At 39.1% G+C, this 15,904-nt stretch overlaps 2 protein-coding genes across 4 annotated transcripts in view; one reads left to right on the forward strand and one right to left on the reverse strand.

The window, feature by feature from the left end:
- The first annotated feature begins 1,096 nt into the window (after positions 1 to 1,096).
- On the forward strand, positions 1,097 to 3,973 carry LOC117950302 (angiopoietin-related protein 4-like). Its single transcript, XM_034881219.1, has 7 exons — positions 1,097 to 1,628; positions 1,792 to 1,902; positions 2,049 to 2,139; positions 2,784 to 2,897; positions 3,173 to 3,268; positions 3,360 to 3,638; positions 3,755 to 3,973. Exons 1-7 carry the CDS (start codon positions 1,173 to 1,175, stop codon positions 3,934 to 3,936), a joined length of 1,329 nt encoding a protein of 442 aa, XP_034737110.1. The 5' UTR covers positions 1,097 to 1,172; the 3' UTR covers positions 3,937 to 3,973.
- Positions 3,974 to 4,577: 604 nt separating this feature from the next.
- The window catches only part of LOC117950295 (dipeptidyl peptidase 9-like), a 15,802-nt gene continuing 4,475 nt past the window's right edge, over positions 4,578 to 15,904 (reverse strand). For all 3 annotated transcript variants that reach the window (XM_034881193.1, XM_034881194.1, XM_034881192.1), the window contains exons 6-21: positions 14,974 to 15,142; positions 14,766 to 14,876; positions 14,393 to 14,521; positions 13,835 to 13,896; positions 13,642 to 13,742; positions 12,796 to 12,973; positions 12,390 to 12,549; positions 12,037 to 12,116; positions 11,383 to 11,553; positions 10,317 to 10,452; positions 9,052 to 9,197; positions 8,531 to 8,677; positions 8,017 to 8,169; positions 7,656 to 7,798; positions 7,260 to 7,371; positions 4,578 to 5,879 (exon numbers count right to left, since the gene is read on the reverse strand). In XM_034881193.1, coding sequence (XP_034737084.1) covers positions 5,787 to 5,879; positions 7,260 to 7,371; positions 7,656 to 7,798; positions 8,017 to 8,169; positions 8,531 to 8,677; positions 9,052 to 9,197; positions 10,317 to 10,452; positions 11,383 to 11,553; positions 12,037 to 12,116; positions 12,390 to 12,549; positions 12,796 to 12,973; positions 13,642 to 13,742; positions 13,835 to 13,896; positions 14,393 to 14,521; positions 14,766 to 14,876; positions 14,974 to 15,142 — 2,091 coding nt within the window. In that variant the 3' untranslated portion in view covers positions 4,578 to 5,786. The remainder of the gene's footprint in view (positions 5,880 to 7,259; positions 7,372 to 7,655; positions 7,799 to 8,016; positions 8,170 to 8,530; positions 8,678 to 9,051; positions 9,198 to 10,316; positions 10,453 to 11,382; positions 11,554 to 12,036; positions 12,117 to 12,389; positions 12,550 to 12,795; positions 12,974 to 13,641; positions 13,743 to 13,834; positions 13,897 to 14,392; positions 14,522 to 14,765; positions 14,877 to 14,973; positions 15,143 to 15,904) is intronic.

Raw genomic sequence — 15,904 nt, forward strand, 5'->3', positions numbered from 1 at the left:
GTCTGTAACTAAGGAGTTCTTTTGCCAATTGTTTTCTTAATTAACTGATTGCTTGGCTTGTAAGAATGTGGAAAAGTAGGATAACAATGCCCATCACATTTTTCCTAAAGCCCAAGGTGATGTCTTCAAAGAGATTCAGTCAATTATCACATTAGACAAAAGGGCAGAACATTTGTTAAATGCAACGTCCATTTTCTAAATACTTATAATCTGACCAATACTTTTTTTTTTTTTCTCTGAGTAAAATATTTTTCTTTAAAAGTCTTTTTCTGATATTTCACAAAGACGTGGGTTGCCATAATGTATTGCATGTGTGTGTGTTTCAGTGTTTGGCATACCATCTGAACCTCATCATCACGTGCATTGTGTCAGGGTGTGCGTATAATTGTTGGATTTTCTTGTCCGGACTGAGTATGTAAAAAGGCCTGAGGGTTGAACTTTCCCCTACTTCTCACATTGAGTCCTCTCCCCTCACTGACATTTTTTCCAATCAATCTGCACTCCCATACAAAACTCAACCAAAATGCTGAAACTATACATATGGTATTGGTTTAAATAATGGATGGATGAAATGTTCAAATAAAAATGGAAATATGGAAAACACTCTAGACAAATAGTTTTATTTGATTCAGTGTTTGGGGGGATGTAAAATTGGGATTTCTTTAGAGATGAAAAACACATGGTAACTCTTTAGACAAAACAAGACATTTAATGTCAGCTCTAGGATATTTTATAGACGGTTTATTAGTTCAGAAAATAATTGTTAATTACAGCCCTACATACAATATTTGCACTACAAGGAACACAGCTGGAAAAGATCAACTACATAAAAGAAATGTATAAAGGGCTTTGGTAGAAAACAGTAAAGTAAAAGTAAAACAGAATCCATGTTATATTCCTGTAACATTCAGTGTTTAATCAGTAATTCAGACCTTTCATTGCATCATGATCCAAGTCTGCATAAGGGTAACTGACTACTATTAAAGACTATCCACGCCCCCAGCCTCCCTCCTGCCCCACCTCCAAGCTCCAACAGCCAATCAGAGGAGCTTTCTGCAACAGCCCTGAGCAATAAAAACCTCACAATGCAGTTCAGCAGCACAGACCAGAGAAAGAGAGAGAGACACACACACATCAGAACCAACTTTCCCACTGAAACAGCCGACAAAAAAATGAAGATGCCACAGCTTCTCATCCTCCTGATGACCATTTTGGTGCACGCAGCAACCGCTTTCCCCACGGACAGAAGAGCTCTGCAGAGCCAGGCCAAACACGCCTCCTGGGACGACATGAACGTGGTGGCTCACGGCCTCCTGCAGCTGGGCCAGGGTCTGAAGGAGCACGTGGACAAGACCAAAGCGCAGATGAGAGACATCAATGCCAAACTGAAGGCCTTCAACAGCACTGTGGCTGGCCTGGAGAGGAGTCAGCAGGAGCAAGATGAAGCTCTGAAGGCAAGAAGCAAAAAGGAGGAGGAGGAGAGGGAATGGCTGGCCGAGGAGGTGAAGACACAGAGCGAAGGCATCCACACCAGGATAGACAGACTGGAGGAGAAGGTGGATGTGGCACTTAAAGAGCCGACATTAAAAAGCAACAACCGCGAAAACACAAGAGTCTCATTAATCCAGGTGAGAGGAAAATACTGCTTTCTTACAGCTTACTGGAATAAAATGAGTAGTTCTCAAATGAGATAAATAATTAAAACCCCACAGACTAGTAAATGTTCTAAAGGAGTGTCACTATTGGAGACAAACCTCCATCAGAAGCTGACCAAAGGTTTTATTTTTCCAGAGACTGGTAGCAGCTCAGAACAAACGCATTGACCAGCTGGTGGAGAAAATGACGCAGCAACAAGACAAACTGGAGAAACAGAGTCTGTACCTGCAAACACTGCAGAGCAAGGTGAGTTTCACCTTAATAAACTGTAAACCTTGTGTGATTTAGCCACTGAGAGAGAGAAAAAAATCTGTGACCTTCAACTGCTGAGATTACCTTAGCAGTAAAGTCATTAATCAGAATTTTCTTAACCTTTCTCTGTGATCCGCCAGGTAACACACAAGAGAGTAAAATCACACCGACGGAGAGATGAGGAGACGGCACTGATGGGAGAGCCTGCAGAGCACCTCAAAGACACATCAGGTAAGAAATCATATCAGATAAACTGTTAAAAAAATTTAAAGTGATAGAGACAAAGAAGCTCTGAGAGTGAGGGAAAAAAGTAAATGTGTGATGATGTTGAAAAGACTTTGTAAAAGGGTTTCACCTATTGAGTGCTAAACACTTTTGCCGCCTCAGAAAAATTAACTACTAAGTAACAACTGCAGTCATTTCCTCTTCAGGGCATTCTTCTTTAAGTACTAAATGCAAATAAACAAATATAGTACTTTGAGATGAAACACAAATGCCTGAGAGAGTACACATCTACAACACATTAAACAGAGTGCACCAAGGAGCTACTCATGTTTCCTAAAGTGACATAAGAACAAACTTTCACCTTTGCACCTGAATTTATAATACTTGATTTGCTGGCAGAGCAGCTCACATACAGTCCGAAGATCAGGACAACAGCATCACTTCAAACACACCTTCTGTACTTTTTGTTCTTAGGACACAGAAAGCTCAAGCAAGGTATAAAAAAAGCAGCAAGTTTGATTAATCAAGAATCTTTGCAAATGTACCAAATTTCATTTGCAAACCCAAACCTGAGCCTGAATGAACACTCGCTGCTGCCTCAGTTTGAACAAAAACCTCAATGATCTGATCAGTTTTCTGTGCTTTGTCAGGTTTGGCCAAAGACTGTCATGACCTGTTTGTACGTGGGCAGCGAGCCAGCGGCGTCTACAGGATCCAACCAGAGAGCTCCCAGCCCTTTAACGTCCTCTGTCAAATGACTTCAGGTGAGTCAAACAAGAACTTTCCATAAAGGTCCTCTGGTTACACTGCTAGAGGCTAAGAGAGGCAACTTTTCAGCCAAAACTAGACTTGTCTCAACATCTTAAATCACAGAATAGACTCTCTAAAAAAAACACTCCGGCTAACATGAGACATTTTAGATCAAAAGGGTTGTATGTCAATTATAGGAATTCAAAAGAAATTAAAATGGCTCTCACATTTATTATTTATTTTGGGTTATAAGCCTTTTTAACTTGATCTTTTTTCCCTCTCTCTGCAGAAGGTGGATGGACCGTTATACAGAACCGTCACGATGGATCCCAGAACTTTAACCAGCTGTGGGAAAGCTACAAGAAAGGTTTTGGACACCTAAATGGTGAGAAACTTGGCGCAAATAGGTTCTTTAAATATCTTCATCAATAAACCTCAAGGGCAACAATTAATCCAAACATTTCTCGTCCCCTCAGGTGAGTTTTGGTTGGGCTTGGAGAACATCCACTCTCTCTCCAAACAAGACCAGTACGTCCTGCAGGTGGAGATCTCTGATCGGGCAGGAGAGCGGCAACAGGAGGCTCGGTATCAACTACAACTTGACGGAGAAGAGAAGAAGTATGCTCTACACCTGGAATCTTTATCTGGGGTTCAGGAGAAAATAATGACAACCGGAGAATCTGGTCTTCCTTTTTCTACAGCAGACAGAGACAACGACCTAGCTGCAGATGTCAATTGTGCTGAACTGCTCTCAGGTATGACGGCTTCACTGACCACAAAACCTCAACACACAAACTGTCTGAGTGGTTCAATACCTGGAAAAAATTTGAAACATATTTTTTTTAATTAAAAATGCTGTTTTTGTTGTCAGGTGGTTGGTGGTTCAATAGCTGTGGGGAGTCAAACCTTAATGGTAAATATCCCAGAAGGCCGAGCTTGCTCAGGGGACAGCAATCCAGAAGACAAGGGATGTTTTGGACGTCCACAAACGGACAAAACAACTCTGTAAAGACCACTCTTCTGAAAATAGCACCCACCACAATAAAGCAATAAGCAGATCCGTCTGTCTCAAACAGCAGAGGACCAAAGAGGACAAACACATCAAACTGTATTTAACTCCATTTCATGATCTTTGTGAACATGCACTGGATCATCAGATATTTTTATGCTGTGCCATACAATCAATCATTGTCTTAGTGGACATGTTCCGTCATATTGACAGGTGTTGATTCCCTTTATAAGGGCTTCTTAATCTTATTTTGTAATACTTTGTGTTTTAAACATTTCTACTTTATTAATGTATAGTGTATTTTTTTCAACGTGTATACATTTTGGACATTTTATATTTCCTTTAATTAAGTGGATAAAATAAAAGTTTTTGTTTAATACATCTTGGCTCTTTGTTCATGCTTAAAAGTGCAACAGCACGCAAACACAATGACCACTCATCAGCAGGCCAATGCCCATGTTGTGAGAAGCTGAGTTGACTCTTTCCTCCTGACTGAAAATTAGCATTTTGTAATAGAATCTGACTTATTTACTGAGGTTGATTTTAATTGGTTTGTTGTCATTTTTATTTATCTTTATCTTAGAACTGCCTGAACTTTTAGAAGAGGACTCTTGTGTGTTATTTTACAAAAATACATCTGAAATACTTTTAAAAATAATTCATTTTCATTCGGTGACAAGACTTTAAAACAAGATTGTTCACTTCTGTTTATTTCTTCAATATCTTAGAGTACATTTAACCATGAACAGGTTATGTTAGCTCATCTTACAGATAGTCATCAGACACGTAACAAGGCATTTCATCGTCTTAGGATTCCCTGATTTATACTGTATGAGCGGCACTCTAAAAACTCTTGCAAGGCACCTCAGACTGCCAACACTTGTGTCATACATCTTCTTACAGGTCAGTTTGTTGGCACCAAGGCAAATAGACGTAATATGTGCAAATGTCCTCAGCAGCAGAAGAAGAAAAAGAAGTTTCCCGGATAGATTAAAGCAAGCAAGTTAGTGAAACAACAACATGTTGCTACATATTTCCACCTTAATGAGTGCATAAGAATCCATAAAAATATGTTTGTTAACAATACACAATAAAAATGTGGTCTGTGATATTTTTTTCTCTTGTAGATCAGTGTGTGTGTGTGGCAAAGCACATAAAAAGTAATCTATACTAGCACATGTGGGCACAGAGTATACGACAAGGGGGTTAAGAGCTTGCGTGTATGCTCTTATAGAACTTTATGATTACTAACTTCACTCCAGTGTTTATTCACAGACACGGGAAAATGATAACTTTATCAGACAGGTCCCGGAGAAACAAAGTACAAATACAAGAGTTCAAAAAAAAAAAGAAAAGAAAAAAAAAAATGGCACAAAAAAAGTGAAAACCGAGCACGGCAGGTCCACTTCTGTACTTTTTTGCATTGCTGACAAAGTTCTGTTAATGGTGCAATAAGCAGCATTTTAAGCATCATAGTCGCATTGTGATTTTTTTTTGCCTGCCATCACTACAATCTCAGAAAGCTTTAGAGACATTTTTCCAGGACAAAGGATGCTTAGGATGTTTTGGGGCTTAAAGCAATCCAACAGACTTCCCACTGTAAAATGCAGTGTAAAAACTACAAGTCTTCTTTCTCTCAGGGATGGTCTCATTTATGGTAATTATACTAAAATCTGAATAATAATCTTGTGATTATTGATGCTAAAATGCTTCAGCACCTTTAAGACTGATGAAACAATTCAAGGTGTGATGTGGTTTGACATAGCTTGCTGTCAGCGCATCATAAAATCAAGTGAAAGGAGAAGGTTTAAATAAATGGAAGAAAGGGAAAGAGGAGATAAGGAGAGGAGGTAAGGAAGCGAGGAAAGGAAGTATCAGTGTGTGGAGAGGCTTATCAGAGGTTTTGCTGGAGGAAGTGCAGCAGCGTAATCTCATAATGTTCTCCAGACTCTGGACATCGGATGCTGTGCCGCTCGTTGGGATAAACCTGGAAAAACAGAAGAAAAAAACTTCAACAATAATCAATCATCACAGGACCAGCTGGATTGTTGCTTTTCAGGATTGTAGATTTATTTTTCTTGATTTGCGATAGACTATTAAGTACAATTTCTTAACTTTTCAAAGCCAATCTTGGATTGAACTACTGATTGAACTACAGTCAAAAAAAAAAAACTGCAGAACCTGTCTCAATTTAGTTTATTAAAGAAGTAAGAGATCCAAAGAAGAACTAGACTAAACATAACTGGTTGTCTTTTTTTGTACTAATCTTACTTAAAGTGACTATATGTAACTTTTAAATGTTTTGGAAACTGTAACAGCAAACAAGTGTAAAATTGAAAAGAACGCTATTTTTATATTGTTTTTATTTATGCTTTTGCTTGGGTCCGACACATTCTGATGGTTCACAGATTTTGACGTAAATTGTAATTTCCCCATAGGGGATCAACAACGAGTTCATAATTAAAAATTATTAAAAGGGTAGCAGGATATTTCTTTATATAGGCCTAATCGTATCTTAAGTTATCTGCTATAGTTATGACTTATACTGGGGAAGAACCGTTACAGGAAAAAAAGGAAATAAACAAAGAACTAAAAGCTAAAAGGGAAAGATAGATGACGGGCTAAACCCGAGTCACACTAAGTTGGGCTTTCAACAGATAAGAGACAATTATGGGATTGTAGATTAAACCAACTCCGAATTGGCCTTCAAGTATGTTTTATGTCCATTTCATTCCTAAAACAACTTTAGATTTAGCAATGGTTGTACGGCAGTAGCAAACATTAAATTACGTCCCCTTTCCATTTAGCGCAGATGTTTTATTCCTTTAGTCACTGTTTGTGTTGGCCTACTGCCCCTGTACCTGTGTCAAGTGTCCTTTGGTTTCATGAAATGCGCTACATAAATCAAAGTTATTGTTACGTTGGTTGCTACAACAAACTCTTGGGCTTGTGACAAAGTGACAGTTATAACATTACCCTGTTAAGCTCACAAAACATCCAAAGTAGTTCACATTACCATATCTAACAATTGAAATGCAACGATGCATCTGTAACGTATTCTCTAATTATCAATGAATGATTTTCTGTCTGAGGAAAATATTCATCGCAATACAGCATCGTCAAGAAAAGTCCTTTACAACAGAACGTGTGGTAAAAACACTTCCACTTTTGTCCAAATAGGTCGCTGGCATGAACACAAACATATACATTCAGCCACTTTAAATGTGTTTTGTAATAGAGAGGTGTTTCTTTATACAATTAGTTGCTGGAGTTTCGACCTCCTTAAACTTTATGAAAAAGCCCATCCAGATATTGTTTGACAGCGTTATTACAATTTCCCGTCAGTATAAAAAGTAAATACTCTTACCTGCAGGTTGTATGGCTTCCCTGCCCGGATGAGTTGAGATACCAAAAAGTTGGTGTGGAAAAAATGCACATTCTCATCTAGAAATCCATGCAGGATCAGCAATCTGTTGGGCCTGTGTGAAGCACAAAGATCCAATTCTTAGTTTCTCCCCAAATGTTTACAACTACATTTGTAGCAGGAAATGTAAATAATACTAGAGCTAACAGGAAAGGACTAGAATCCCTCTATAAACTTCTACCTACCAGTTAATAAAAGAGGTAGATAACACAAGGTATGGAAAGTATAGTACAGTAGGACGTGTCTTTCATTGGTTGTCTGGTGCACATGGTTAACAGAATGGTGATTACATTTTAGGCATAAATACTAAACAGTGTCATTTAAAATCACGGCTCTCACTCAGTGGGGAGTTTGTCAACATGCAGGGCGACTGAACAGGCCTCATATCCCTTCTGGTTTTTCTCAGGCGTGTCCAAATATCGCTCAGTGTAGCCGGTATCGTAGGCCATCCACAACGTCACCGGAGCTCCTGCAATGGCAACCTGAAAATTACACAAACAGGAAGTCAAACAGAAGGATTTTTATTTTTAGTTATAAATTATAATTTGACAACTGTGGGGGGTGGGGGGGAGAGGGATAATGCCAGACATCTTATATCTCTCTATGATGCAGTTGAAATGGTAACAGGTGAGCTGATAGTAGAGTACATTACATTGCTCCAGTTTAGCACAATAATAGAGTAAACGTTGATGGTTTTAACCTTGAAGCTATCAGGTTTGTGGATGAGGCCCATGAGGGAGAGGAAGCCTCCGTACGACCAGCCATGGATGGCAACGCGACTCAGGTCCACAAACTTGTACTTGTCTGCTACGTAGTGCAAACCCTCCACCTGGTCTTCAATCTCCACCTGACCCTGATTGGAGGAGAACAGAGGGGTAACTTGCCTACCATTTACACCCTTTCACTACCAATCTACATACATGTAGGAAGTCACTTCTACAAGTTTACAATATGGTTACAACACAAACTCAGGGGAAAAAATGTTCTTGTTACATACAGTACAATTACATGTAAATCTAATTTAAGTATGATGACTGTTTGACTACAAGCTTCCTATCTTGTCATATAGTAATGAGGTCATAAAAACACCCACTTTCATTATCAGTTAATTAATTATTGTCTTCTATAAGACTAAAACATGTAAATAAAACACTATGTACATTCCTCTAAATCGGTCTGTCCTGAAGCAGACAGATGATTCAAGTGTTAACTACCATTTTGTCTTTCACAGCTCCTTCAAACTTCAGTCCCCGCTGACAGGAGCCTCGTCCATCAATGACCAGCACAGCATAGCCCAGAGCCGCCAGCGTGCTCAGCCGCAAGTACTTTACTCCTTTATATGAGTTATTCACTAACTGGACCTGGAAGGAAGAAAGAAACATGGTTACAACCATTTCAAAAAACATAAGGATGCTGATACAATTACTAATTTCTGATCTCTAATAAATGGAAGCTTTGACTGTCTGTTACTTTGTCATCATCACAGTAACACGTTTGATTCCTGTTGCAGCCAGTGGTAGAAGAAGTTTTCAGATCCTTTATTTTAGTAAAACGCTACCAAGTCCAAGTAAAACAACTCCATTACAAGTAATAAGTATTGCATTTATATTCCGACCTAAGTAAAAGTACATTGCTTTTATCAGTAAAATGTTATAAAAGAATCCAAAGTAAAAGTACTCATATAAGTATACGTGACATGAATAAAATGACATAGGGACAGTGGAGGAGATCAAACCTGCGGACCGCCGTAGACAAAGACAACGGTGGGATGCTTCTTGCCAGGAACCAAGTTTTCTGGTTTGTACAACATGCCGTACAGCTCAAAGCCCGACTTCCCTGTGAAGCTAAAGATCTCTGGAGGAGTGCAGTCAAAAGGGGAACCTGGAAAAATAAAACATAGAGCTTTTATTGTCATTCAACTGTATATAGATGCATGCATAGAGTGCATATATAAATGAAAATTCTTTCCACAAAAGTACTTGTACTTGAAGTATAAAATTACAAATACCAAAGTGTGCGTGTGTTAAAAAAAAAAAAAAAATTAAACAGCAGCATAAAAATTTATATTGCACAAATTGAATGGCAGCATATAAAACATAACACAGCATATAAAAGTTATTGCACGTTCATGAATAAATATTGGTATTGCATGTTTACAGAATTGCAGTCCAGATGAGGATTACTGAAACAAAACATGCAACAATTAAATCCCCCTTTCAATACTATGGACATAGTGCCACTCAGCCAACCATGCCAAAATTCTTATTCATGAACTTCAATATCCAATGGAAAATAATCTAAAAAATGTGTTGTCAACAACATAAAAGACTTTTCAAGACTTTCAAGTTGGAGAGCAGAGGTCAGTTTATGAGACTAACAAAAATATTTTACCCAAGAGGTTCATTCCTTAGGTGTGTTTTAATTTAACACAATCTTTTTCCTAGTTGATTTGGTGGCTAAACTTACCTGTCATTGACGCATGACGCTCACTTTTTCTGGCTTAACTCCACTACCATGGGCCCTGAAACAACTCATCCGGCTGTGCCTGTAGCTGGCTTGCAGACATGTATTGGTGGCTAAACAACTGCCGCCGGTAGCCGGCGTCCCGCAGCTCTGTGTATCCTAAATACAACCAGCATTTACCGCTCCGATTTTATCATTTTATGGCACTATAGTTAACTTAGTTAAAAATACTTCTATTTTAGGTATATAATGGTCTTTGGTCTATAAAGTAGCATTGATCACTTTAAGGGGGAGAATACATTTTGTCCCTACTGGGGATAAAAATAATTCTGCAAAGGCAGGGAAGTGTAGATCAGAAAAGTGGAAATCCCATGGATCCCCCCTGTAAAAACTGCACGCTGAAATGTAATAATAATAATAATAATAATAATAATATGAGTGTCATCTTAAATGGGCAATACAAAGCAAAAAAAAAAAAAAAACGCTCACAGCTGCCACACAACATTAAATCTGTTATATAAAAACTGTTTTCAGTACCAGAGGACTCCATCATGCTCGCCCAGAACTGAGGCTCTTTGTGCAGCGGGTCATCGTCTGAGCCCTGTAGCTTGTAGATATGCACACAAGGTGCTGTGGTCAAGCTGCTGTAATGGCTGACAAACATGTCAAAGGTCTGTATGGAAGAAAAAACAAAACACAAAACAGGGTTAAACAGCATCCTCAACTATTTTATATTTCTGCTGAAATCCATGGAGGAAAACAAAATCCAGAGAAACACTTGACACCATGATGCAGAAACACAAACTGATGCGGTTTGTTTTAAAATTTGTTATGTGAATGGGGTTTTGAAAGCGGATGCCAAAACCAATATTTTTATTTTGAGGGTTCTAATGGAAGATGTTTTGTTCCAAGATTATATATAATTGTATCAAATAATTGTGTCAGAAACTGGAGTGAAACAGCAATTAAACAGCATGGGTGTTGTTATTACACACATATAAAATAAACAAATAAAAGTTTCACAATGTTTCAGGTTTTCAACACTGTATCATAGCTGTGGTCAGACAGAGCGCAGACAAAAGAGCCTTGTTAGCTCACCTGGTAAACCGCGGGCCCATTTAGAGGCTCAGTCCTCTACACAGTGGCCGCGAGTTCACTTCCAACCCACAGTCCTTTGCTGCATGTCATTCCCCCTCCTCTCTCTCCCCCTTCAAGTCTAAGCTGTCCTGCCAATAATAAAAGGCCCAAAAAATAATCTTGAAAGAAAAAAAAAAAGATAAAAACCCTCGTTTTAATCACAAATTGAAGCTGTATGTAGTTTTTTTATTATCATCAGGAGTATTACTGCTAATATATGGCGGCATATTTTCAACAGAGGCAAATGTTAACCAGGTTGCTATGTTATCATACACAAAATTTTTAAAACCCAAAATGTTAAAAACCAAATAATGCAAATTTTCAGGTTTCCTGAGCAGCTTGTGTGAACGCAAAAAAAAGAAAACTTCTGGAAAAGGTCCCCCTCACACTGGTTTAAAACTTTAAGGCAATACCCGATCATTTTGAGTAATGGCAGGATATGTGTGAGTGCGTGCGCCTTACATACCTGACTCATTGAGCAGCTGTGAGAGAAGCCAGGTTTAGTGAGTCGGACAATTTCACCTGGCGAGTCATAGCTCACAACATAAAGGTGGTGCTCCAGAGGAGAGTCTTTGGTTCCCTGGAAGTAAACCAACTTTGCTGCCTCGTCCACCCAAATCTGAGGACTGGACGAACGCTGCACAAACAGAGCACAACGGGGAAAATGTCAATACATTTGTTTCAGTTACCATACATGCCTGCCTTCCATATGTTGCTTTTGCTACTTTTATTTTCTAAGTTCTTATAAAATGTATTATTTTACTAATTATTCTTTTGTCATATTTTTCAAACTGACAATTATGAATATGGAATAGGGTCATAATTCTACAGAAAAATATATAGTCATTGGCTCAGTTCAATTATCACACCGTTTTTGTGGATTTTTCTAAATTGATCTGAAAAATTTATTTATTAAAACGTCTTGATGCAGGACCCCTGAAGAACAAACCCTAGAACCGTTAACTGTGCTCATGTTATTGCTTTTCTCACTGAGATGCACTGCACACCATGCAGCACATCTCAAATGTAATTTATAGTGCAGTTAGTGTACTGATGAGTGGTCGGGAGGTGAAATTGGTGCTCTGGAAAACCTTCAACATTTATGTGTGCAGGGCTTTACCTTTGATCCGTGATTGGCCAGCACCTCCCACTCCCCACTTGTTATGGTCACCTCCTCTTTGACTGGACATTTGAAATCATCTGTTGAGAGAAGATAAGTGGATTAACTGATAAATTGACCTGTGTGACACCAAAGGAAACATTAAATTACTTAATTAGTAGTAAGTAAAATGAAGTAAGTTGGTATGGTAATGTTATGTTGGGTTAAATTATATACCAAACATGTAAGTTTTTTCTCTACTTTCATAACTAAAGTAAATAATTAAAGAAATGATATGTTCTAGGAGGACATTTTGTCTGAATTGCCCAAATTGTGAATGTGTGACAGCAGCCTGTGATTGTTGATGGTGTTACCTTCAGAGTGTTTGTAGCCTTTGGCCCAGTTGTAGCTGCCTTGCTGTAACACTGTGGTGATTTTATACAGGTGGCAGAAACATGTTTTTGATTCATTTACTGCTATGAAGCTGATCTCATCATCCCTGGTTTGGATGAACGGGTGGAAGATGTCGTGGACCTGAAAGACAAATAGATCATGATGCGTTTTGTTGAACTGAAAGCTGCTCTATTTTAGAACAATTTTAAACATTAACCCATCTTATGGGCACAACTCATAAAGTGGGAGGAAAAACAGCCGTGACAACAACTGACTAAATGCTGCTCACAGTAACAGAAAGCATCATAAGTGAGCCAGACATGAATTGAGAAACCTGTAGGCTTCAATATGAACAGAGCACTAGAAGGGTGTGTTGTTGGGCCTCACATTGATCCAGATATCACTGGTCTCTTCATAGATGATGAAGGGCTGTACATTGTCTCCGAGGGCCTCCAGGCTCTTCTGCCTGCTGGCCTCGTCCTGATTTGCAGGGATGAAGAACGCTGGAGGCAGCAGGACCAACTGGAGACGCTGCTGCCGTCGCTCCATCATGACTGCCCAAGCACTGACACAGAGAAAGAGGAAGACCTGTGAGGCATGGGCAGTACACAGACTCCAGGTTACACAATTCTGGAATTCTGGCAACGTTTCAAGTGCTCATTTTATGCTTTTTGGCTTTTCTCCTTTCCTTTATTATGGATATTAAACTATTACTATATTTTTGTGCATATTATAGGTTTACAAAGTGAAAAAGCCCAAAGTCCAGCCAAAGGGACTTAACTTCTCCAACAGAAAAAAACTGTTCACAAACTGCTCCAAACAGCTCTATTGTAGTCCAGCCTTTACTTCTGTGACAAATACTTTGAAACCCACGTTATAATGCTCGCCTAGCTGCTAGCGGGGCTTGTGCTCATACTATGCAACTGACTAGCTAGCAGTGCTGCCCTAGGTACTGCGCATGTGTGACTCCTAACAAAGACAGCACAGGAGTGTGATGCCTCACTCAGTAGATAAAAACAGAGAGTTCAACACAGCGGGTGAAAAGAGGAGCTACAGCAATGTGAAGAGCAACCAAAATATGATGTATTTTGAAAAATAAATCACATAAGCCTATACTGGTACAACTTCTAAATACAATTATGAACCTGAAAATGAGCATATTATGAGCACTTTAAAGACTTTGGGTAGTGCAAACAGGGTGTCTTTTACTAAGTTTTAGAGAAAGAAACGTACTATCGTCCGTCTTTTGTCCATCCGGCTCTGGTAATATATTCGGCCCCGGGGAACAGGCTAGTGAAGGGAACAGGCAACTCCTTTTCCTGTGTGCTGACAATCTGTGGGAAAAACAAGAAGCTGGCATTTGGACATCTCTCTGAAGAACTTCCTGGTAAACTATCAAGTTTTGTGGCACTGAACAAGCCCTCACTTTGCCGAGATTGTCGGTCCTGATTTCTGCTATTTTGAGAGTAATATCAGGATTCTTGCTGCCTGGAGAGAAAACAAAACTGAGTTACATATCAACTTATAATCACACATGAAACCTTTCTGATATTAAACAAAGTCTGGTGTTGTAAGTGTTATGCCGTGAGTTACACAACAAACATGTACAGAGTTTTAGATAAAAGGTAGCCCATAAAGTTTTTGATCTACAGTGGCTCTCAAGAGCAGTTTTCTTATCTCATCTTTCTTAATGTGCCAACACACCAGTAGAGCACCAACAAAGGCAGGGAAGAAGAGGACTGCTAAATAGTAAACATGGATGTAAACAATGCAGGTTTTAAAATCAGCTTTGCTTTGTTAGCCTTTTATAGTGAGTAACACTAAATGTAAACATTACTTTATTTGATTGCAACAGAAGGCCCCTTTAAATAAACTTGCCTGCTGCAGATTTCTAATTATCATACAAAACAGGAAACAACAGGTGCATCACATGTTTTATATTGAAAATAAAATGTATATTGTGAGTGTGTGTGTTTGTGTATACCTGCGCGTGGGTATCTGTAGATGTCGGTCTTGCGCTCCTCCAAAGCTGGAGATGGAACATGAATGATCTCAACCTCAGACTCGTCCACCTCCTCATAGAGAATCTGCAGAGTCTTACCACCATCTGATTCTGAGCCAAAGAGAGACCAGTAAAACCAGTCAAAGGTGGTTTTGCTTACAGGAGAAAATTACAAGCCGGTAGGTATCAATCATTTGGAAAACTCTCTAAAACAAACTACACAGGTAAAGACTTCTTTGAATACATTCTTGTTATTTAAGCCGCTAATAATAACCTAACTTCATTTTATTGCCGATAATAAGCCTCCGTGCTAAGTAAACAACGACAACAATCTATATCTCTATGACTCACTTACCTTCACGAGCAGCTGGGGACCACCAGTATCCAGTGAAACGGTCAAACTCTTCCTGCGTGACAAAAGTGGCTATACCGGCAGATTTGGGATCCTCTTTTGGGTTATCAATGCCTAACATGGATACAGAGAAAAAATATAAACACTGTATGAACAAATACCAAGTACCAGGTTAGACTCTCCAGGAACATGCAACCCTATTAACGCTGACCTTTATGGCAGAAGGTGAGCCTCCTCTCTTCCCCCGTCTCAATGCTCGTCACCCAAATGTCGTTGTTGTTGACAAAGCCGATGAAGTTGGGGTCCCCGGGGCAGATCTTGGGGTCCATGCGTGTGCCTGAACCCTGGCTCTTAATCTCGACAGGATCCATGGGAGAAGTCTGCACAAACCCACAGAGAGGTTGGACATCTGAGGTCACAGATTGTCATTAACAATAAGTAAGATGTAAAAAACATCAACTCATTTTCTATTCTAAAGTCTGACCAAGGGGGAGATTTTTGAGACCAAAAACACACATCATTAAATGTTTTTCAAATAAACTAATTCTTTGTAGTGTTTTACCGTCCCGGTGACGGGATTGTTTTCTCCACTCAAGAGAAAACTTTTTCTCCACTCATACGTTTTCATAAATTGCAAGCATTAAATCTTCATAAACATGCTCATGCAGCACACCATTTGAAAGCTCAGAGTCTCATGATTCGATTAAGCCCGCACACAAAACATAAAATGACTTAGTTATAGTTATATTACTGTTATAAAGTAAAGAAATACAGAAAGATACTGCGCCGCTAGTGTCTAAAGTTGAGTGTGCATCCATTCCTTTTTCCTTGTGTCTTTATTTACAGCAGTGAAACTTTTTTTCCCCTTACATCGCCAACAATCCAAGGAGTTAGAATATCCAAGCCCTTTTATCCAAAACGAGCTGGTTGCCTCACAATCTTGTAGTTTCTAGCCGAGTTTCAACGGAAAGAAAGCTAAACAGATTAACATTTGTGGGTTTCGATCGATCCGCTCTTCTCCCCCTGGGCTGCTACACTGTTACTGAGCACACCTGCAAATTTTGCACTTTTTTGGCTTTTTTCTTTGCACTTTTCAAAAGGAAATAAGAAAAACACACAGACATATCTGTAGAAATAACTTC

Source organism: Etheostoma cragini, chromosome 9 (assembly GCF_013103735.1).
Source record: "Etheostoma cragini isolate CJK2018 chromosome 9, CSU_Ecrag_1.0, whole genome shotgun sequence".
Taxonomy (NCBI): Eukaryota; Metazoa; Chordata; class Actinopteri; order Perciformes; family Percidae; genus Etheostoma; species Etheostoma cragini.

Coding starts and splice junctions, on each gene's coding strand:
- LOC117950302 (XM_034881219.1), top strand. CDS start 1,173: ATGAAGATGCCACAGCTTCTCATCCTCCTGATGACCATTTTGGTGCAC. Junction 1,903..2,048: donor TGCAAACACTGCAGAGCAAG/GTGAGTTTCACC, acceptor GTGATCCGCCAG/GTAACACACAAGAGAGTAAA. Junction 2,140..2,783: donor GCACCTCAAAGACACATCAG/GTAAGAAATCAT, acceptor GTGCTTTGTCAG/GTTTGGCCAAAGACTGTCAT.